The following is a 23,034-nucleotide window of genomic DNA, read 5'->3' as shown; positions in this document are numbered from 1 at the left end:
TAGTTTTGAAATAATGATTTTTAAATTCATATTCTCATGTATTTGTGTCTCTTTTTGGATTTTCTGTTCCATTTTTGTACCATTGATTTCCTTGACTATGAACTCATACTCAGTTCAGTTCAGTCGCTCAGTCACATCTGACTCTTTGTGACCCCATGAACCGCAGCACACCAGGCCTCCCTGTCCATCACCAACTCCCGGAGTCTACCCAAAGCCATGTCCATCAAGTCGGTGACTCCATCCAGCCATCTCATCCTCTGTCGTCCCCTTCTCCTCCTGCCCTCAATGTTTCCCAGCATCAGGGTCTTTTCCACTCATACTACACTGTTATTTTTTGTTTGTAGTTTTATTATGGAGAATATAAAGTATATTCAGAAGTATACAGTACTTTAATTACTGTAAAATTTATTTATAAAAATCTTTTACTGTCTGGAAGAACTGCCTTTCCTCCCTCATTACTCTTTTTTAGAATTTGCCTGTCTAATTATGTATTATTTTTTGCACGTTATCTTTCTTACTTGTGCTTTAAAGTTTTCACCATTCAGATATTCACATTTTTTTGTTAAGTTTATACTGAGGTATTTTTCTCTTTTTAAAATTTTATTTGTTGCTATTATTATTTTTTCCTTTAAATAATTTTATAGGCTAGTGTACATATATATGTGAAAGTTCTTAATTTCATATTAATTTTGTACCTCACCACCCTAATGAATTATTTTGTCTCTAATATTTTTTCATGTATTTCTCTTGAATTTTTCTAGGTAAACAATCAGGTCACCTGCAAATGATATATTTACTTTCTTTTCAGTTTTTATACTTGGAGCTGCATATTTGAAGTATTACAGAAATGCCTCTAGTGTAGGAGGGACTCTTGGCAAGCACAGTGGACCCCAAGGTGTAAACCCTAGGATAGGCAGAAACATTGATAATAGAGACATTAAACCCTAGGATGGAGTTTCTTGTTGTTATTGTTGTTGTTTCATGTTTCTTTTTTTTCTTTCCTCTAGATGTGAAATCTGGAAGCTATACAGTGTTACAAGTGGTGGAAGCCCTTGGGTAAGAGATATGCTCTAGAACAGCCCTCATCAGCCCTGGCAGTACACTCTGAAAACAGTTCTTTTGTCCTCAGTTTCTTCCTCTGTAGCCCAGTATCCTCCTCCCCCTTCTATGTTAGTACCTCAGGCTAAGCCTATATTTCTCTTGAAAAAAAGTTTCAGGACAACTGATTGAGACCCCTGAAGAGGTGTTGGAAACACAGCCTGTGGGCCACAGTAGCTCTTGGGTCAGCCCACAGGTTTAGGTGAAGGTGGGTGGTTGAAAGCCATCAAATGTTATGCTTCTGTAGCCCCACCCTCCCTCATGGCATCCTCATCAGCCTGCATCTGACTCAAACCCACTGTGAGCCCAGCCTGGGAGGCTGACCTGGCACCAGATTCCCCACTGTAGGAAAAGGCTTGGGACAACAGCTGGATGACCACTGTTAAAACCAGATATTCCAAGCTCCAGAGGAGGCATGTTCTTGTAGTCTAATGCCTGCTCTCCTCATATTTTGTACTTGGAAGACCATTTAAATTGGAAAGTCTTAGTAGCAAAGGTTGTTAACTGTCATGGCTAGCGTGTCTTCTAAAACAGAGAAAAATAGAAAATTGGGGAGAAGATGGGAGAGTAGGTCACTATTATGCATTTCTCCCATATGTTGTTGTGGTCTTGGTCCATTTTTTAAAGTAACAGCTTTATTGAGATATAATTTCCCTGTCATAAACTCACCATTTTAAAGTGTGTATTAAAAAATAAATAAAAAATACCCATCAGCAGACAAATGGATAAGGAAGCTGTGGTACATATACACAATGGAATATTACTCAGCTGTTAAAAAGAATTCATTTGAATCATTTCTAATGAGATGGATGAAACTGGAGCCCATTATACAGAGTGAAGTAAGCCAGAAAGGTAAAGAACATTACAGCATACTAAGACATATATATGGAATTTAGAAAGATGGTAATGATAACCCTATATGCAAAACAGAAAAAGAGACACAGATGTACAGAACAGACTTTTGGACTCTGTGGGAGAAGGCGAGGGTGGGATGTTTTGAGAGAACAGCATGTATATTATCTATAGTGAAACAGATCACCAGCCCAGGTTGGATGCATGAGACAAGTGCCTGGTGTACTAGGAAGACCCAGAGGAATCAGGTGGAGAGGGAGATGGGAGGGGGGATCGGGATGGGGAATACATGTAACTCCATGGCTGATTCATGTCAATGTATGGCAAAACCTACTACAATATTGTAAAGTAATTAGCCTCCAACTAATAAATAAATAAATAAATAATAAAGTGTGTATTCACAGATTTGTGCAACTGTAAGTTACCACAGTCAATCTTAGGACATTTTCATCACCCCAAAAAGAAACCCCACACCTATTAACAGTCACTCCCCATTCCTTTCTCTTCCTTGCACCTGGTAACCACTAATCTACTTTGCTTCTGTGGATTTACATATGCTGAAAATTTCAGATAAATGGAATCATACAATAATATATAATCTTTATGATTGGCTTCTTTGATTTAGAATAATGTTTTCAAGATTCATTCCTGTTGTAGCATGTATCAGTACTTCTTTGCTTGCTGAATAATATTCTGTTATATGGATATACCACAGTTTGTTTACCCATTCATCAGTTGAGGGATATCTGTGTTGTCACATTTTGACTATTCTGAATGATGCTTCTATGAGCATCTGTGTGCCTTGGTCAATTTTTAAATGCATAATTTTCTGCTTCTGAGTGGGGCCCTTTCTGTAAGTTCCTATCCCAGGGATCCTGTCAGGACTGATCTATTTTGCTCCAGTTCCTCTAGCTATAGATACTCTTGAGACTTCCCTGGTGGCTCAGTAGTAGATAATCCACCTGCAATACTGGAGATGAGGGTTCGATCCCTGGGCTGGGAAGATCCCCTGGAGGAGGAAATGAGGAAATGGCAACAGTATTCTTGCCTGTAAAATTCCATGGACAGAGGAGCCTAGCGGGCTACAGTCCATGAGGTAGCAAAGAGTCGGACATGACTGGACGACTGAGCTCAGCATAGGTACTCTTATCCTTGAGGTTTCCTTAAGGTACCCTGGCCAGCTCTCCTTCAGAAGTCTTCTGCCTCCTTCATTTGCTTAGATTCCTTGTGGTATGTTTAAATGTAATCTCTGTGATTTGTTTTGAAGATAAATCGCCATGTTGTTGCTTCAGCCTGGGTCTTCCCATATCAATAATCCTAAATCGTTAAAGCCTTTATTCTGACCATCTTACTTTGTAAACTTCCAGTTATAAAGACTGGTCCCTCAGACTATAAAGGTTGCTTTAATAGTGATATATTTATTCTTCTGTGTTGGTAGAAGCTGCCAATCATCTCTTGAGCCCTGGGGGTAACTGCTAAACTCTTTCAGAGGAATGTCACAGTTTTATCACTAAGGAGAAAGAGTAAGCCCCACACCCAGTCAGCGCCTGGAGACAGACACTTCTGTCGGCTGTGGTGTCACATATGCCCCTGATGACACCTCCAGGCCAATCTGGGGTTTGGCCTTTACTGTTGTTTGTAACGCTAAGCGCCTCCAGAGCACCTTCCTGGGCCGGCTTCCATGCCTAGGGGGTGAGTGTGACTAGTTGCAAAATATTTACTTCAGAAGTTTTAACTGGATAATATCAGGCTTCCTATCTTACTTTCCCCCAGGTCTTCTCTAGAGAATCCAGAACCCCGAACTCGGGCACGAGGAATCCAGCTTTTGTCACAGGTGCTCCTCCAGTGCCACTGCTTGCTCCTGGAGAAGGAAGGTACTGGTCGGTGTGCTGAGCCAAGGCAGTCCTTGTCTGTCAGGCCAGCTTTACAGGGCGGGAGCGAGGGAGGGACATAAGGTATCTGCAAACTCCTAACTCAGGGTCTTCACACTTCACTAGTGTATGTGGCAGAGAAGATAAGAACTGAGACACAGGACACATAGATTTCAAATGTAGCCTTTGACAGTTCTTTTTTTCCCCCCAGTATGTCTTCTCCTGTCTGTAAAATGGACAAAGTAGTGTTTCATAGGTGGAGCAGAAAAGTAATGAAATACCAAAATGCTTTGAAGTCCCGAGGGGAAAAAACCCACTACTTATTTATCTTCCATAGCAGGGGTAGGCAAACTACAGCCTGTTTTTATAAACAAAATTTTATTAGCATATAGCCATTTATTTACCTGCTATTTGTGCTGCATTTATGTTACAGTGGCCCAGTCGAGTCGTTGTGACATACTGTGTCCTACACCTAAAAGATTTGCCACACGGCCCTGCGAGAAAACTTACCAACCCAAGTTCTGTAGAAAGGCAGTTCTCAGGTTGAGAATGGGTTTGATTGTGACCTCTGTGTGAATGGATAACCCAAGATGTTCACCTGTTTTCTTGACAGATAAGGAAGGAACCCCCCAAATGGGAGGGCTTGGGACATATGTCTGGGTGAAGGAGACAATTTGTAGTGAAGCCCAAGCAGGAATAGCCCTTAGAAACTTCGGGAAGAAGCAATGCCAGTGGGCCCTTCTCCAGCCTATGGAAACTAATGACTGAATTTCTGGTCTCTTCAGTGGTCCACCTGATCCTGTTCTATGAGAACCGGCTGAAGGACCATCATCTTGTGATCCCATCTGTCCTGCAGGGTTTGAGGGCACTTGTGAGTTCTCCTTTTCTGTATTACATACCATGTTTACAGGAACCTATCTCCAGTGAAATCTCTCCTTCCCCTTAGAGGGTAAGACTTCAGGTACTTAAAAGCAGATGCCTAGATATGGGGCTAAACTAGTCGTAGCCAGCTCCATTTCTGTTTTTAGTCTGGAGAGTAAAAGTGTCCTTTGGGGACTGGAATTCAGAGTCAACCTGGAAGGAGCTGCAGAGACCTAATCAGCTTGAGAAAAGGGACCATGTTTCTCACCGTCAGCATCTCTTCCCCAGCCTGGATGTTGTAGTTCCCACTGTAGTTAGATAGGCCTGTTTTAGGCTTGAAGGCTACCCTAAAATTTCCAGAATTCCCTCTGTGCTCACACTTCTCTTCTCCCTCAGAGCCTATGTGTGGCCCTGCCCCCTGGGCTGGCAGTCTCTGTGCTTAAAGCCATCTTCCAGGAGGTCCATGTACAGGTGAGTGATAATAGTCACCTCGGTATTTTCTATCTTCCAGCCCTTGACATAACTATAATTAGATGGCAAAAAGAAAAAAATTTGCCTCCTAAGAGTTCTGAACTCTTCCAGGCCTTTGACCATATTTGCATGCTGTCCCTTGCCTCCTGTATAAGGAGAGGGAGGCATGCAATTACGTCTGACCTGTGTCCTCTTACACCTAAAGAAAGTGAGACACATAGGAGACAGGTTTTGGTTATTGGTTCCACTGCTAGACTACTGGGCCATAGCCATACCTTTTCTCTGCGTTTCCTCTGAGGTTCATCTTATTCTGGTATGAAGAGAATTACCTAGTTAGAGACGGTGAAGCAGGAAATAGTTCTGTCAGCTGAGGTAGTCTTTGGGCACTTTACTTACTTCCTGTCTCTCCTACTAAGTCCCTGCCACAGGTGGACCGACACACAGTCTATAGTATCATCACCAACTTCATGCGAACCCGAGAAGAAGGTAAGAGGCAGGACTTCCGGGAAACCTAAAAAGTAAACACAACTTTTCTCCCCTCTTTACCAGGACTGATGTTAGCCCAGGGTGATATAAAAGAGCCAGTACTCTGAGAGGAAGATAAAGGGGAACTGGGAGTCACTCACTCCCCAGTGAAGTAAAGAAAGGATGGAGTTTGAGCTGAGGTGTTAAATTCCTACCTCCATAACCATTATATATTGTTGCACATCTTCTCTTCACTGAGAACTCTCTTGGAATAGGAAAACAGAAATGGCCAGCTCTGGGAGGCATGAAGGGGGAGGCAGTGATAGAGGGAAAACACAGGCCAGAAGAAAGCCCCGCTTTCTATCTTGTGGGACAGTAGTGACCTTGTTCTCTCCTCCCCAGAGCTGAAGGGCCTAGGAGCTGATTTCACCTTTGGCTTCATCCAGGTGATGGATGGGGAAAAGGATCCCCGTAATCTTCTAGTGGCCTTCCGCATCGTCTATGACCTCATCTCCAGAGACTATAGCCTGGGTATGTCCTTGTAGTTTTGGATTAGCTGGTTGGGGCTTGTCAGATGAAAGGCTTGTAAGTCCTCATTCTTTCTCTGTTGCCTTTAGGACCTTTTGTGGAGGAGTTGTTTGAAGTGACATCTTGTTACTTCCCTATTGATTTTACTCCTGTAAGTAGTACCTTTCATTCATTCATTCAAATATTGAGTGTCTGTTGTGTGCCAGGCCCAGTTCTAGGCACTGAGGGTACAGCAGTGAACAAAAGAAACAATCCCTGCCTTGAAGAACTTAACAGGTCAGTGAACTGGGAAGTGAGAAAGCAAACTTCTTAACAATGTACTTAGTGCTTAGAACTATAGGATTGTAGAACATGATTCATGTCCTTGAAAGTTGAAACATTTAAGTAACAGTAAGAGATTATGGACCAAAACAAGTGGTGTTACAGTTGTTCAAAGAAGACAGAGTTCAGTGTGAGCTAGAGTAGGCAGGAAGTGACTCACAGATAAAATAGGATTTCAGTTGGTTTCTGAAGGATGTGTAGCATATGATCCTGGATTCTGAGGGCCCATCTCAGGCAATAGAAACAAAGAAGACACAGTTGAGCATAGTATGTACAGGAGGTGTTTGCTCTGATGCCCTCAGACCTTCCTCCCACTCTGCATCTTGATTTACCTTCTCTTTCCAGATACTCAGGGTCTTGTCACTATATGGATATGCATGGTATGTAGACTGAAAGCATTAGTAATTTGGAAGAAATGAAAGGACTTACACCACACACATCAAATTTACATCAGAGCTCAGCCAGTATTCTTGGGCTTCTGTTGTGGCTCAGCTGGTAAAGAATCCACCTGCAATGCGAGAGACCTGGGTTCGATCCCCGGGTTGGGAAGATCCCCTGGAGAAGGGAAAGGCTACCCATTCCAGTATTCTGGCCTAGAGAATTCCATGGACTGTATAGTACATGGGGTCACCAAGAGTTGGACACGACTGAGTGACTTTCACTATTGACTTTCCCTGCCTTTAAGATAAAAAGCCATTTTTGCCATAGGGAATTTCTTACCAGCTTATTTTAGCTGACATCATGTTGCTGGGACCACCTCCTAATATTCTTTTCATTGCTTTTGTAATCAGTATCAACTATTTCTGTTCAGAAGTATTTAAGCCTTTGAATTCTTGAAAGCTCTTGGTTAGGCTGCCAGATTTCTGTTTTCACTTTCTTTATTGTGTGTGTTTTGAAAAGATAACAAATTCACAGGATTCAAAATACAAAAGGTACAAATAGGTGAAAAATCTACATACCATCAAGTTTATTTCTCCATTGTCAACCAGTTTTATCAATTATGTCTGTATCTTACAGAGCTTTTTCATCCATATATTAAAAAGTGCTCTTCCCTTTCCCCATAAAAATGGTAATTTATACATTTTTCCTATACTTTGCCATTTTCACTTAGCAGTATATCTTGGAGAGGGTTCCATAACAGTATATAAATTAGCTCTTTATTCTTTATGACTGTGATTTTCCTTTGCATGGAAATACCTAATTAGTTTTACTTGTCCTCCATGGGACAAAGGTTTTTGCTAATCTTTTGCTGTTACAGGCAATGCTGCCACTTAACATACCCTGCCTGTACATGTATCATTTCATACATATGTGGGTATATGGGTGTAACAGTAGGATAAATTCCTAAAATTTAGGAATATGTGCTGGAATATATGCACTTAAAGTTTAAGGGTGGGCAAGGATATTTGTTTTTTGAAAGGTAGTACAATGAACATGATGCAACATTTAGAAAGTTAAGCCTCTTTACTGCCACCAACTATGTTCCTTTCAGAGATAATCATTGCTCCCAACTGCTTATATATTTTCTCAGAGATGTTCTAGGCAAAACAAGTTTATAGATAATAATTGGAAACTTTCTTTTATTTGAGCAGAGTTGTGTTTTTTCTTCCACAGTGTGGTCTATGGGAAGCAGAAAGCTCTTGTCAGTTAAAATAGGGGCACCTGGCTTTCAGTGTAACAATTTGTGTTAAAAATATTCTTTATGGTCTTATCAATCTGTATAGGCCACTTGCCGTCATCATCATGGATCACAGCAGTATAAGTTAGGGCCAGATAGCTGCTGTTTTAGACTTTGTGGGCCATATTTTCCCTATTGAAACTCTTCACCTCTGCTGTTCTAGTACAGAAATGGCCCTCACCACTGGAATGTGGTACAGTGGCTGTATTGCAATAAATATATGGACTTGGGAATTCACATTTTATGTAATTTTCATGTGCCACAAGATATTATTTGATTTGTTTTTCAATCATTTAAAAATGTAAAAACCAGTCTTAACTTAGCCATACAGTCTTAACTGGTTGCTTCCTACTCTTAATGCAGAGTCAATACTGAATCTTTCTTTCCCATCATCTAGGGATTCCTTTATCTTTTCTCTTGGATCAGATCTCCATTTTCTGTATTTACGTATTCCTCATTTTATGGTTTATTCCCTCATTTTGGTGGTGCTTGTCCCTTATGAGCTTCCCGTGGGTGTAAAAACAGTATAAAATGTTTTCATTTTTGTAAATCTAGAATCTCTTCATTCTTTGCTCACACGTATTGATAATATGGGTATAAAATTGAAGGCATTGCTATATTTACTTCTAATTTTCAGTTGCTGTGAAGAAGTCTGAATTCTTTCTGCTTTGCAAAACTTTTATGTTCACTTTTTTTCCCCTCTTTTCGGGAAGCTTTTAAGCGTTATTTCCCCCCAATATATTGAAAATTCACAATGATGTACCTTAGTACAGGTCTGTCTTCATGCATTATATTGGGTGCTTGGTAGGTCCTGTCAATCTGGAAGTTCATGTCCTTCAGGCCTGGGAAATTTTCTTGGCATTCTTTCATTGATGATTTCTTTCCCTCTGTTAGTTCTCTGTTCCTTCCTTTTGGAACTCCTGTCAGTCTTTTGCCTTTTCTTTCATATTTCCTTCCTTTACCTTTTTGTTACTTTATAAGAAAATTTTAGTTTTATCTTTTCTATCAGTCAGAGTTCAGGCATGAAAAACAGAAATCACTTTGGTATTTAAAACAAATACTTTAATGCTGGAAATTGTTTATACAAGTTATAGGAGAGCTGAGAAGCCAAACAAGGGATAGTAAGGCAACCTATCAATAGCAGGAAACCATTACCACCCTGAGGCTGGAAGGACAAAGGGAAAAGTTGATGTTACTGGACCTCAGGGGCTAAGAGTATGACAAAACATAGGCCTTCAGTGGGACCTGGAGCCAAGAAGGAGATGCTACCAGTGGTGAAAGTGCCCACTAAATAGGAGAGATGGGAAGAAATGTCCTGGGTTTTCCTTTCCTTCTGACCTGCATTCATCTACAAGTGCTTCCCATTGACTGAACCTTGGCCATTGTGGGAACCTGGAGAATGCAGCCTACTGTGGTCAGCCTGAGGAATGGATCCGAGGGCAGAAAGGCCCAAGACCAGCACCTCTCCCAGCAGTTGATTTTGTTTTTCATTTCTGCCCTCGTGCTTTGAATTTCCCAGGGCCTTTTATTGTCATTTTTTATGATTTCTTGAATGTTTTGGGTTTTTTTTTTTTTAAATAGCATTCTATTCTTATTTAACCCATGAATGAATTACTTTCTTACCATTCTTGAAAACTCTCCCCACATGTGTGGTCTTTGTTTCATCCAAGTTTTTTTTCAATTTATGCTGTTCTCTATTTCCAGGTTAGAGGGTTTCTTCAGATATCTAGTAATCCTTGGGAGTTTGCACATGTTTCAAAGTGAGGATTATAAAGTTGAGTGGGAGCTCTGAGCACATAGTGGGCTGACTGAGGATGAACTTCCCTGTAGAGTGGCTTACATGGACAGTTTGGGAACCCCCAGTTTACAGGATCTTTGTTCCCTGTCCAGGGCTTTGGCAGTGAAAGCACTGAGTCCTAACCAGTGGACATCCAGGGAATTCCCACTTAGACCACTTGATTCAGCACCCAGGCCCTCAACTGCATTTTTATCTCAGCTCTGTCTCACCCTCTCCAAGAATTAAACCCCCAGATTCTGCTGCAGCTGGGAAGGACTTGAGAAGCAATCTGGGAGATCAGACTGCTTCTCCAATCCCACTCCCAGTTCCAAAGGTACCTGGTACTGCTGGTTGCAAAGCTTTTTGAGGAGACCGTGTGGTGTACATGGGGAGTTATTAAGCTTTCCTTAAGCCTACTGAAGATTCTCTTGTCTTGGCTGTAAGTCATTTTCTTCTTTCCCATCTGTTTTTACAATTTTGTTGCTATTATCTCTTGTCCTATTCACCCTTTAGCTTTATATCTTAAAAAAAAAAGAAAGAAAGAAAAGAAAATCCCCTTACTGCATTTTTGGTGGGGTTTCTAAAGAGGAAAAGGAAAATCTGATTCTTGTTTTCAGTCTGCCTTCTTGACATACACATGGCTAATAGGCACATGAAAAGATGCTTAACATTGCTAATTATTCAAGAAATGCAAATTACAGCTACAACGAGGTATCACCTCATACCAGTCAGAATTAAATGAAGTGAAGTGAAAGTCGCTCAGTCATGTCCAACTCTTTGCAACCCCATGGACTATACAGTCCATGGAATTCTCCAGGGGATCTTCCCAATCCAGGGATCAAACCCAGGTCTCCCACATTGCAGGTGGATTCTTTACCATCTGAACCACCAGGGAAGCCCCTAGAATGGCCATCATCAAGAAGTCTACAAATAATAAATGCCTGGAGAGTGTGTGTAGAAAAGGGAACACTCCTACACTGTTGGTGGGAATGGAAATTAGGCAGCCGCTATGGAAAACAGAATGGAATTACTATATGATCCAGCAGTCCCACTCCTCAGGTATATATCCAGAAATGATGAAAACTCTTAATTTGAAAAGATACATGCAACAAAGTAGAGGACCTAGAGATTTTCATACTAAGTAAGACACAGAAAGACAATTATATGTTACCATTTATATGTGGACTCTAAAAAATAATACAAATTAATTCATTTACAAAGTAGAAACAGACTCACAGACATAGGAAACAAACTTTACAGTTACCAAAGGGTTTTAAAAAAGGTTGGGGAGAAATAAATCAGGAATACAGGATTAACAGGATATATAGGAGTACAGTCCATCCTAAAGGAAATCAGTCCTAAATATTCACTGGAAGGACTGACACTGAAACTGAAACCACTTTGGCCACCTGATGCGAAGAACTGAGTCATTGAAAAAGACCCTGATGCTGGGAAAGACTGAAGGCAGGAGGAGAAGGGGATGACAGAAGATGAGATGATTGGATGGCATCACTGACTCTATGGACATGAGTTTGAAAAAACTTCGGGAGTTGGTGACGGACAGGGAAGCCTGGCTTGCTGCAGTCCATGGGGTTGCAAAGAGTTGGACACGACTTAGCAACTGAACTGAACAGGATTAACAAATACATATCACTATATATAAAACAAATAAACCAACAAAGGTTTACTGTATAAAACAGGGAATTATATTTAATACCTTATAATAACCTATAATGGAAAAGAATCTAAATATATATAAATGTCTATAACTGAACCATTTGGCTGTATACCTGAAACTAACACAATATTATAAGTCAGCCATATACTTCAGTTTAAAAAAAATCTGCCTTCTTGATACAGAAATCGTCAATGCTTTTATATTGCCAGAATTACAGCTTTTTATAAGAGTGGAAAAATAGAATTGTCCATCAAAGGGAGATTATCCAAATAAGTTGTGGCTCAACCACACAATGAAATAGTATCAGCCACTAAAAGAACTGCTATGAAAGAATAAGAACATGAAAAAAGTGTACCTAATGTATAAAGTGAAAAAATAGATAGCAAACCATATGTTCAAAAGATTCACGTTTTCTAAAGCTATGTATATTTTAAAGGGAAACAGTGTCTACCAATCACATAGTCATAATACTCTATATACAGAGAAGAAAGTTGCACCAGAAAGTTAAGGGTGCTTATCTCTGAGTGGTGAAATGATAGATCAGATGGAAAGTGCGTGATCAGATAGAAAATAAAGGGCCGACAGAAATTTCCCAAGGAACAACACTAAAGAGCAAGCTGTCTTCCTTCTGGGGCCTTGTGCCACTTTTCTGGCAATTTGGGTGTAAATCTCACCCTGTTCTGCAGGGTTGGTAGGTTCAGTCCTGTGTCCAGGCATGGTCTAAAGAGATATACAAGGCCACGCCCCTTCTCCCTTTTGCAGCCACCTAATGATCCCCACGGCATCCAGAGAGAAGATCTTATCCTGAGTCTTCGCGCTGTGCTGGCTTCTACACCATGCTTTGCTGAGGTGGGTCTAGCCAGAGTTAGGGCATGTAGACTCAACCCTCAGAAGGGTCTAAAGAAAGAACATTTAAAGGCATGGAGGAAAAGAAAGATGCAGTATACATTCTAGAGTATGGCATCCTGCAAGTGTCTTCAGACCTTTGAAGTAGAAAACTTTACCATCTCTTCATTTAAGATAGTAATCCAGGCCCTATAAGTGCTATCTTTTGAGATTCTTTAGCTTTGCCAGCTAGCCCACTTTTCAGGTCACTAGCAGTCCAGCCATGGCTTGGGGGGGAGATTGGTTTAGTCACAACTCCTGACTCAGTGCAACTGAGGTGACGTAGGTGACGTAGCACCTACCCCGGGGCCTGGTGGCAGTGGGGACATGGTGGGCTGGGTGCAGCTGCAGCACCACCCATATCTCGTGCTTCAGTTCTTCCTTCTCTCCCACAGTTCCTGCTGCCCCTGCTGATTGAGAAAGTGGACTCTGAGATTCTGAGTGCCAAGCTGGATTCTCTGCAGACTCTAGTGAGTGATTTTTCTCTTTTGAGGACCCAGCTGTCTTTAGACAAGTTAGCGGTGCTACAGGATTATGGACTGATTCTTAGAGAGCCAGGGAGCTGTTTCCTGGGCCTCAGGAGGGGGATACCCAGGGTCTCAGCCTGTAGGTTGTCCTACTGCCCCCAGTTGCATTTTGTCCTGTTCTGTAGTAACAGAGTGGCAGCTGAAGAAAGGCTGACCAGGGCTCCTTCTTCATGCTTGTTTTCATCAGTTGGGACGAGCTTCTGTTTTTCGGTGATCTGGGTAGGATGGTTATGAAACCCTGCTGGTTTTACTGCTGAGAGCTGCCTCTTTCAGGTGCCATTATGCTGAGGGGGCTGCACATCCCAGGAAGTCTGAGAGTATAGACAGCTGTTAACCTCTGCTTTCCCTGGCAGAATGCTTGCTGTGCTGTGTATGGACAGAAAGAACTAAAGGACTTCCTCCCCAGCCTCTGGGCTTCTATCCGCAGAGAGGTGAGTGTCACTTAGATAAACTAGTTGTCAGGCATGAGGGGAGATAACACACCCTATCCTTTTCCCTTTGTTGCTGTGCCTGGGTATTCAGCAGGAGAGCCAAGGGGCATATTTCTAGTTGAATAATATGGGTAGGGCCAGCTGCTTGGTGATGACGTGATCAGTCTCCCATAGTGCCCACTTCCTGTCCTTCCATGCTAAAGGGCATAGGTCACTGAGTAGAGGGGGAGAGGAAGAGACTTGGGGAAAGGGATCCCAGCAACCACTGCTCAAGGTCTGCAATCAGTTTCTCAATAAATATGTGGGGATGTCCCTGGTGATCCAGTGATTAGGACTCCGTGCTTTCAGTGCAGGGGGCGTGGGTTCAATCCCTCATCGGGGAACTTAGATCCCACATGCTGTGCAGCACAACCAGAATTGAAAAGGAAAAAAAAGTATGTGTATCAGTGTCCTAGTGGGACTAAGGACTTAGTGAGAATACAGCAATTGAGATGAAATGCAGGTGAGGGGTTAATTTCCATTGTTGTGCCCTAAAGGTTCTCACCACCCTCTCCCCAAAAGGAAATAGGCAGCAGGTGGGTAGGGTCTCACCTGGTGCAGGCTCACCTCAGTAGCCATGGGGTCCCTCCCTGACAGGTGTTCCAGACGGCAAGTGAGCGGGTAGAGGCCGAGGGCCTGGCGGCCCTCAACTCCCTGACTGCGTGTTTGTCTCGCTCTGTGCTGAGGGCCGATGCTGAGGACCTCCTTGACTCCTTCCTTAGCAACATTCTACAGGGTAATGGGGCATGGCAGCTAGAAAGGGGAGTGCACACAACAGAGGGAAATTCCTTAAGGCCAGTGACCTTTCACGAGTGACCCCAAATTCAGTGATTTGCGTACTGGAGCCCTGCTTTGAATTGAAAGAAACTGCTCGTCCTGGGGCTCAGCCTCCAGCTTCTATGACCTGCAGGGGAACCAGGCAACATTCAGCCTACTCCCCAGGTCTGTGATGTGCCGCCTCTCTAGACTGCAGGCACCATCTGTGTGAACCGGACATGAAACTGGTGTGGCCTAGTGCCAAACTGCTGCAGGCGGCTGCAGGCGCGTCTGCCCGGGCCTGCGACCACATCACCAGCAACGTGCTGCCTCTACTGCTGGAACAGTTCCACAAGCACAGTCAGGTAAGGAAGCAGCATCTTTTTAAATGATGGGACCCTGGGCTAGGATGGCTCTCTCATAGAGAAAGCTGTGTTGCACTTGGGCCTAGATATAGTAGATTTTGGGTTTTGCTCCCGTTAGCTGCTGCTGGTTCCCTTGTTCACTCTTTTCCTCACACTCTTACGTACAGCGATAATTCTCCCCACTTCCATAGAAGCAAGACTGAAATCCATTAAAAGGTAGTCTTTGACCCCCATACCCCTTAAAACATTACAGAGCAACCAGCGGAGGACAATCCTTGAAATGATCCTGGGTTTCTTGAAGCTGCAGCAGAAATGGAGCTATGAAGACAAGGGTGAGGCCGTCTTCTAGATGTGCTGTTCTGGGGTGCTGAGCACTGTAGCCCTGTAAGCGAGGGCAGGCCAGGAGTGCTACAGAGAAGTAGCCTAGAACAGCCAACCTGTTGTTCTCAAGTTGTAGCACAAGAGAACACTTAAGAAATAAGACCTGTTCATTTTTTTTCCTAGTGTACTTCCTGGATATCCAATGGATTAAATTCTTTAAACCTCCCAGGAGTCCCCTGGTCCAGTGGTTAGGACTCCATGCTTTCTCTGCAGGGGGCATTGGTTTGATGCCTGGTTGGGGAACTAAGATCCCACATTCCATGCTACACAGCCAAAAAAAAAATCTGCCCCAAGTTATCTTTGTATCAGTGCTGAATGAAGTTTCCCACTAACCTGGACTCTGTCTCTCCCTAGATGAAAGGCCTCTGAGTGGCTTCAAGGACCAGCTGTGCTCACTGATATTCATGGCCCTGACAGACCCCAACACCCAGCTTCAGCTTGTTGGCATTCGTACACTCACAGTGTTGGGTGCTCAACCAGGTACACTTAAGGGAAAGAAAAAAGATTGGAGTTTTTGGTCCTTTTCCTGTGGTTTTCTGGCTTAAATGAAGAGCAGTCTTTATTCCCTGGTTCTCACAATTCTGTGATTTGGGATTTCTAATAGGACTTTGGGAAGGATGGTGGTGGCTGCTGGGGAAAAGATGAGGTTCATGTCTCCTCCTAATACAGATCTCCTGTCTTCTGGGGACTTGGAGCTAGCAGTGGGTCACCTGTACAGACTGAGCTTCCTGGAGGAGGATTCCCAGAGTTGGTGAGAATATAAGACAGCAAGATAGAGCCAGCTGTTCCAGGGTGCTGTGCTCCTGACCCTTGGCTTTCCCAGAGGACATGGACTCTCTGCTTGGCTCTGGCTAACTGGTTGGAGCGATTGGTGTGGGAATATTCTCTTTTGGGGGGCATTAAGAAGCCCTGTCCAACTTAGTGGTATAGGTACTTGAATCCTGCTTTTTTAGAAAAGTGGTCTCAGACGCCCACGTCCTGAATCTGCCTAATGGTAGGCCTTGGCAAGAGAGCCACAGACCCAGCTCAGCTAATGCTCACCTGCCCTGTGCCCCAGCAGGGCGGCAGCACTGGAAGCATCAGGAACCCTGGCTGCTTTCTACCCCGTGGCCTTCAGCACCCACCTAGTGCCCAAGCTTGCTGAGGATCTGTGTACCGGTACGTGTCTCTGATCTTCTGTGGCTTGCTCCTTCCCAGGGAAGTTGGTGGGGCGGGGGGGTTCCTTCATGCTTGCCATCACAAAGTGAAACCTGATCTCCTGGGTTGCTTTTCAGAGGAGTCAGATTTGGCTAGAGGGGATGGGCCCACCAGGTGCTCCCGGCATCCACGCTGTCTGCAAGCCTTATCAGCTGTATCCACACATCCCAGCATCGTCAAGGAGACGCTGCCTCTTCTGCTACAGCATCTGTGCCAGATGAACAGAGGTGACTACAGGGAACATTCACTGAGGAGCTAGGCTGGAGGGGGAGCTGCAGTCCGGTTTGGAGTTGATGTGTCTAAAACAGTGGTTCCAGTGGTGGCTCTAGTAAGAGTCACATAGGAACTTGAAAAAATGCTGACTGCCTGGGCCTCATGCAGTCCTACTGATTCAGTCTGTAAGGAGGGATGGGATTTGGACAACAGTTATTAAGAATGCCTCGATGATTTTAGTGTGGAATCCATTGAAAAACACCACTGTAAGGCTGTGCTACTCAAAATAGAGCTCATCAACCAGGAGCACGGGCATGACCTGGGAGCTTACTAGAAATGCAGACTCTCACACAAGCACCACCCTGTGGCAGATAAAACTGACACAGTCTGAGCTTGCTATAGAAGGAAAGTCTAACCTATTCCGGTATTCTCTTCTCTGTGAGACAAGGTGTCATGTAGACTTAACCAGTGTTTCAGCTGAAAAATAAAAGAAATGCCCAATCTCAGGCCCCACTGGTCAGAATCTGCATTTTAGCAGAATCTCCAGGTAAATTGTACACGCTCTGGAATTTGAAGAGCACTGCTCCTCACAAGTGACAATAGCTGTGGCTGTTACGAACCTGTGCATGCCCGCCATGGGCCCTCACTAATTCCCTAAGCTCCCCACTCTGTACTGCCCCGTCCTTTGTGGTTGATCCAGTCAACAGAGGATGATCCAGCACCTGATACAGAATGGAAAGAACGCTGGATTCAGAGCACGGCCTGGGTTTGATCCCTGACTTTTGCACTTACTGTGACCCTGGAAAAACCACTGCTAATTTATTGAGTTTTCACATCCTCCTCTATAAAATGGGGGAAATGATACTGCTGAGGGGGTTGTTATGAAAACTAAAGGAGAATGTATGTTTGACCCTTGAACAAAGCAAGTTTGTACAGCACACACAGATTTTTTTCATTGGGTAAAAACTATAGTACAACACGATCGCAGTTGGTTGAGTCTACAGATGCAGAACTGCAGATATGGAAGAACCTCTTCAAGGAGGATGATTATAATTGACACATAGATTTCCAACTGTGCAGGAGGGTAGCTCCCCTCACCCCCATGCTGTGTATCAATGCTGCTGTTGCAGAGCTGGCAGGGCAGGTCTCCACTCCTGGATAAACTGACTTGGCTCTTTCTATTAATAAGATACTTATCTTTGATTATTCTTCCTATATCCCGTATCTGACAGACCTGGGAGTGCTTTTAAAAAAATCTTACAGAGAACTTTCTCACCACACAGGGAGTATGAGTCCAGGAACCAGTGAAGTTATTGCTGTCTGTCAGAGCCTCCAGCAGGTGGCAGAAAAATGCCAGCGAGACCCCGAGAGCTGCTGGTATTTCCATCAGACAGCTGTACCCTGTCTGCTTGCTTTGGCTGTGCAGGCTTCCATGCCAGGTAACTTCCCCCTCCTCGTCACCCCTCCCTCCTTTCAACCCAGGCTTTCCGCTAGTGTTGAACAGCACTGCCACCCTCAGGGTTTCACTAGTATTGCATTTTGCACCAGCAGAGGTGTCGTCTTAATTCTGTGTCCACATAATGAGATTTCACTTTAATCAAAAGGTGCCAAGCTGACCTCTGGAAAGAATCAAAATCTACTAGTGTTAGCAGCACTCAAAAGGATGCACACTCCCCCCCACCCACTTCAATTGCTGTGTAATTAGATTAGTTAGAATTAGGCTCTGGAGTCTAGCAGACCTGGTTGGGTCTCATGGTCAACTCTACCACTTGCTAACTTATGTGCATAGTCACTCAATTGTGTCTGACTCTTTGCAACGCCATGGACTGTAGCCTGTCAGGCTCCTCTGTCCATGGGAATTCTCTAGGCAAGAATACTGGAGTGGGTTGCCATGCCCTTCCCCAGGGGGATCTTCCCAACCCAGGGATCAAACCCAGGTCTCCCACATTGCAGGCAGATTCTTTACCGTCTGAGCCACCAGGGGAGCCACCACCTGCTAATTTAGGTGAAGATATCTATCCTTTCTAAGCTGTTTCCTCACTTGTGCAAAGGAGATGGAGAGTAATATCTATATATCACAGGATAGTTGGTAAGGATTAAGTGAGTTAATTCATAATGCTTAGTGACAGTAATGTATGTGTGTATGGTAGCTGCTGTGTGAAAGGAGCTGCGAAGATAAATCCACGTTACCTTTTAAGTTTTTGAAAAGACTGACATTTCTGATGTTAAGAATATTTCTATTAGCTTGCCTTATTTCCCACTGTTGTCTAGTCAGAGGCAATTCTTGGGAACTCCCTGTGGCCCATATTAGACATTCCTGCTTCTGGTGCCTCGCTGGTTCCCAGGGCTGCAGCACTACTGAAGGACAGGTTATACACTGCTCCTGCTGTAATGCGAGTCAAGGCCCAAAGTCACGAGGGGGACAGGACCTCATCGTGTGAGCCACACTCATGGCCTGTGCATGTGTGTGTTTTGATCTGGCAGAAAAGGAGCATTCAGTTCTGAAAAAAGTCCTGTTGGAGGATGAGGTCTTGGCCACCGTGGTGTCTGTCATTGCCACTGCCACCACTCACTTGAGCCCTGAGTGAGTATCATCATGCATGCGACTTGATCCCGGGGAGGCTAGCATTCTTGGGAAGAAGCAGCAGATGATTTCCTTCTGAGCTGTCCTCTCACCCAAATGTAAATGTGAAGGCGGTTATTTGTTTTGTAAGTCTTATTGGCAAAAAAAAGAAGGGGTCTTTTAGCACCATGGACTGTGGATGGGGGCTTGGGGAGCCATGGGCTGATGGTTCTCAGCTACAGATAGGTGTGCATAAGTCACCTCTGAAGCGTTTTTGACAGGTACACTGAGGCCTCGTGCTAGATTATAAGCTCCAAGGGAACAGGGATTTGATCTGACTGGGTCACTGCTGTAGCACCAAGGCCTAGCACAGGAAAGGTTCCTGGCATATAGTGTGTGTTGAGGTAGTATTTGTTGAAGGTGTGAATGAGCATGCTCTGGTCCCTGGACTCAGTGAGTCCTGGGAACCCCAGGGCTGCTGTAGAACCCTGGCTCCTTGGTGACACTAGGTGTACCCCCTAGCTTAGCCACCCAGAGTGTCGCCCACATCGTGCCCCTCTTCTTGGACGGCAACATCTCCTTCCTGCCTGAAAACAGCTTCTCTGGCAGATTCCAGCCATTCCAGGTGAGGGTCCGATGGATCAGACCCAGATGGGGAACAGTCTTGGGACATCTGCCCTCCAGATCTTTCTGGCAAATTTGGGATGGGTGTCATCAGGGCCACAAGTCTCTTGCTGGTGGGACAGGCTTGATAGGGCTCTTCTTCCTTACAGGATGGCTCCTCAGGGCAGAGGCGACTGGTTGCACTGCTTATGGCCTTTGTCTGCTCCCTGCCTCGAAACGTAAGTGACCACAACCTTTGTGACCAGGGGAGCTGGAGCCCAGGTGACTTCTGGGCTGAAATTTGTCACAGCAAAGCTGATTTTCTGCCTTCTCTGGCCCCTGCTGCCACTCTCTCCTGGGTGTCTCTTGGAGTTCAAGTGTTCTCTGGGTCCATGACATGACCAGGTTTTCTACAGGTGGAAATCCCACAGCTGAACCGACTCATGCGGGAGCTTTTAGAGCTGAGCTGCTGCCAGAGCTGCCCCTTCTCCTCTACTGCTGCCGCCAAGTGCTTCGCAGGACTCCTGAACAAGCACCCTGCAGGTACCGGAGGGAGAATCAACTTCTGATGCAATCTTGAAGTTTAGTAACTCATTCTCTCTTTAAAAGGAGTTTGCTAATATAATCAGGCTTTCCATGGGACAGCTCTTGGAACAAGAGTCAAGACCAGAGCTGGGCAAAGCTTTATAGGATGTAAGAAAATAAGGGCTTCAACCAGAGTACTCTTGTCTAGTTCTGTCCTCCTGTTCCCTACAGGGAGCTATCAGAGGTAATTATTAGAAGTGGACAGCTCTTTTTGGAAAAAAAGACTTATTAGAAGACTTTTCTAATGCCAGCACCCCAACAGTATGAGAATACCAGGCTCATGCTGGTGTCCTAGAGCTGAGTGGGCCAAGTCCACAGCCAAAACGACATTGTTCTTTTCTAATGGCTTCTGCATTTAAAGGATTTACAGCCTTTGTTGTCAAAACAGACACATGCGTCAGCATTTCCTCCCTCCTTTTTAGGGCAACAGCTGGATGAATTCCTGCAGCTGGCTGTGGACAAAGTGGAGGCTGGGCTGAGCTCTGGGCCCTGTCGTAGTCAGGCCTTCACACTGCTTCTCTGGGTAAGGAGTCGGAATGGAGTTTGTTAGAGAGAGCAGTTAATCTGGTTAAATAAAATCTCTCTATTGAACCCTGAACCATCTGCATGCTTCTCAGGGTTTGGGCATCTTGTCCTGACTGTTCTTTCTCTCTGGTGACAGGTCACAAAGGCCTTAGTGCTTAGATACCATCCTCTCAGTTCCTGCCTTACAGACCGGGTAAGTCTTTGCTGAACAAGCAGAACCTAGGATCTAAACAGGAACTTCGCTCTTGATCCTCTTCTGCCCCAAAATGACTGCTGTCCTCCTCTTGGTATTTAAGATCCTTCCCCACTGACGTACCTCAAAAGCTTTCTTTCTCCAGCTCATGGGCCTCCTGAGTGATCCAGAACTAGGCCCGGCAGCAGCTGATGGCTTCTCTCTGCTCATGTCCGACTGCACTGATGTGCTAACTCGTGCTGGCCATGCTGAAGTGCGCATCATGTTTCGCCAGCGGTTCTTCACGGATAACGTGCCTGCTTTGGTCCGGGGCTTCCATGCTGCTCCCCAAGGTGAGGAGAGGTTAGAGGAAGGCCCTCAAATATATAGACCTCTCCTTTGTTCAGGCCACAGTCTCTAAAAGAATTTAGGACCTGAGTACTTCTGTAGAGCATAATATGGCCTGTACTGGAGGGCTGAACATCTAGATTCTTGACCCACTCTTTTCCTTTGATGGGTATACCTTGCCTATTCTGAGCCCGAGGGGCTGTTATTTTTGTAAAAAAGAAAAAATAAAAATCTCTGTAGGCTGATGTCCCAGCTTCACCAGAGATTGGAATTTAATTCCCAAGCTCTGTCTGAGCCTAGTTTTCCCCTTTTTCATTTTTTGCAGATGTGAAGCCAAACTACCTTAAGGGTCTGTCTCATGTACTTAACAGGCTGCCAAAGCCTGTGCTCTTGCCAGAGCTGCCCACGGTAAGCCTTGCCGTCACAGCCTCTAAGCAGGGACAAAGCCATTGTCATCGTCCCCCCCCCCCCCCCCCAGGTGCTGGGGCTAGAAAGGGGAGGAGAAGCAGGCTCATCAAAGATGTGGTCACCCCCCCTTTCCTGTGACCCCTTAGCTGCTCTCCCTGCTGCTGGAGGCCCTGTCCTGCCCCGACTCTGTGGTGCAGCTCTCCACCCTCAGCTGCCTTCAGCCTCTTCTACTGGAAGCGCCCCAGGTCATGAGTCTTCACATTGACACCCTTGTCACCAAGTTCCTGAACCTCAGTGCCAGCCCTTCCATGGTGCGTTGAGCCTTAACAACTCTTTGCCCTGGACGTCTCCCCTTCGTGGGTTTCCCCTCACCTCCTTACGGTTGTGTTCTAGGCGGTCCGGATCGCTGCTCTGCAGTGTATGCACGCCCTCACTCACCTGCCCACCCCCGTGGTGAGTACCACAGGTGTCCCTCTCTGGCCTGGAAACTTCCTAGAAGAGCCAGGGGTACCTTTCTACCTTAAGCAGGCAGGACTGGCCACCCGGCTATGCTACTGAGGTGCGCACTATGTAGTACAGACAGGCAAGGATTTCCTGAGTCCCTGAAAATAGAGTGGCCAGCCTGCCACACAGCACTGTCTGGAGTCAGTGAAGAATAGGAAGAGTATTAGATGTAGAGTCAGAGCAGCTTTTTTGGTTACCTTGGTTGAACAAGGCTGATTAGGTCCTCTTAACTCCACAGCTGCTGCCGTACAAACCACAGGTGATCCGGGCCTTAGCCAAACCCCTGGATGACAAGAAGAGGCTGGTGCGTAAGGAAGCAGTGTCAGCCAGGGGAGAATGGTGAGTTCCTAGGTCACGGGGAGAGACGGGACTGAAGCGAGCCTCACCGCCAATGCGGTCAACATTCTTTTTGCCTGCAGGTTTCTGCTGGGGAGCCCTGGCAGCTGAGCCCCCCATCCCTGGCCTACACTGACTGACAGTCTAACCTGAAGTTACTAACCATCGAACCGTCTTGCCCAGGCAGGGAGACCGCTGGCCCCTGACTGCCTTTCCCACAGACACAACACGAATGCCAGGCCTCTGCCACATGGCTGTACAAGAAATACAGAAATCCTGCTTTCTAATGGTTTTGGGAAATAACTGCGCGTGAGACTACTTGTATTTGAAGAATGATCCCTGGTCTTAGGGCTTTTCCATTTATATGTCAGAAAAAGGGAGCTATGCTGCTGAGTGTGAATGCAGATGTGTGTGGCCCTGAGGACCAGGGAGGGTGGTGTGTGTGTACCTGCTTGAGAATAAAGATTTTTTTGGTAATGGGGCTGTCAGTTATTTCCCTCTTCCACTTATGCCTCAGAAGCATCACTGCCTAACCTAGAACAGAAACGATAGGAATTGTTCAGGACATCCAACCCCTCCAAGTAAGGCACGGGTGG

At 45.0% G+C, this 23,034-nt stretch overlaps 1 protein-coding gene and 1 non-coding gene across 7 annotated transcripts in view; both read left to right on the top strand.

Moving 5' to 3' along the window:
• Positions 1-22,915, top strand: part of MMS19 (MMS19 homolog, cytosolic iron-sulfur assembly component) — a 36,690-nt gene extending 13,775 nt beyond the window's left edge. For 2 of the 6 annotated variants that reach the window (XM_020883474.2, XM_020883479.2), the window contains 30 exons: positions 1,008-1,056; positions 3,724-3,824; positions 4,607-4,692; positions 5,079-5,153; positions 5,570-5,639; positions 6,021-6,149; positions 6,236-6,297; positions 12,363-12,449; positions 12,881-12,955; positions 13,366-13,443; positions 14,080-14,218; positions 14,449-14,603; positions 14,857-14,935; positions 15,339-15,464; positions 15,654-15,735; positions 16,042-16,142; positions 16,259-16,408; positions 17,678-17,833; positions 18,879-18,978; positions 19,480-19,582; positions 19,731-19,799; positions 19,977-20,103; positions 20,568-20,668; positions 20,807-20,863; positions 21,009-21,195; positions 21,516-21,598; positions 21,745-21,909; positions 21,992-22,051; positions 22,341-22,441; positions 22,522-22,915. In XM_020883474.2, coding sequence (XP_020739133.2) covers positions 1,008-1,056; positions 3,724-3,824; positions 4,607-4,692; positions 5,079-5,153; positions 5,570-5,639; positions 6,021-6,149; positions 6,236-6,297; positions 12,363-12,449; positions 12,881-12,955; positions 13,366-13,443; positions 14,080-14,218; positions 14,449-14,603; positions 14,857-14,935; positions 15,339-15,464; positions 15,654-15,735; positions 16,042-16,142; positions 16,259-16,408; positions 17,678-17,833; positions 18,879-18,978; positions 19,480-19,582; positions 19,731-19,799; positions 19,977-20,103; positions 20,568-20,668; positions 20,807-20,863; positions 21,009-21,195; positions 21,516-21,598; positions 21,745-21,909; positions 21,992-22,051; positions 22,341-22,441; positions 22,522-22,549 — 2,981 coding nt within the window. In that variant the 3' untranslated portion in view covers positions 22,550-22,915. Of the gene's footprint in view, positions 1-1,007; positions 1,057-3,723; positions 3,825-4,606; positions 4,693-5,078; positions 5,154-5,569; positions 5,640-6,020; positions 6,150-6,235; positions 6,298-12,362; positions 12,450-12,880; positions 12,956-13,365; positions 13,444-14,079; positions 14,219-14,424; positions 14,604-14,856; positions 14,936-15,338; positions 15,465-15,653; positions 15,736-16,041; positions 16,143-16,258; positions 16,409-17,677; positions 17,834-18,878; positions 18,979-19,479; positions 19,583-19,730; positions 19,800-19,976; positions 20,104-20,567; positions 20,669-20,806; positions 20,864-21,008; positions 21,196-21,515; positions 21,599-21,744; positions 21,910-21,991; positions 22,052-22,340; positions 22,442-22,521 lie in introns of those variants that run through there. The other 4 variants (XM_020883475.2, XM_020883478.2, XM_070469969.1 and 1 more) reach the window with 4 other exon arrangements.
• LOC139036120 (small nucleolar RNA SNORA28) lies at positions 16,747-16,864 on the top strand. The gene has a single exon (XR_011488858.1). It is a non-coding gene; the product is annotated as a small nucleolar RNA SNORA28 (small nucleolar RNA).
• Positions 22,916-23,034: the final 119 nt, after the last annotated feature.

Source organism: Odocoileus virginianus, chromosome 7, assembly GCF_023699985.2.
Source record: "Odocoileus virginianus isolate 20LAN1187 ecotype Illinois chromosome 7, Ovbor_1.2, whole genome shotgun sequence".
Classification (NCBI taxonomy): domain Eukaryota; kingdom Metazoa; phylum Chordata; class Mammalia; order Artiodactyla; family Cervidae; genus Odocoileus; species Odocoileus virginianus.
This window is presented reverse-complemented; position numbering and strand designations above follow the sequence as displayed.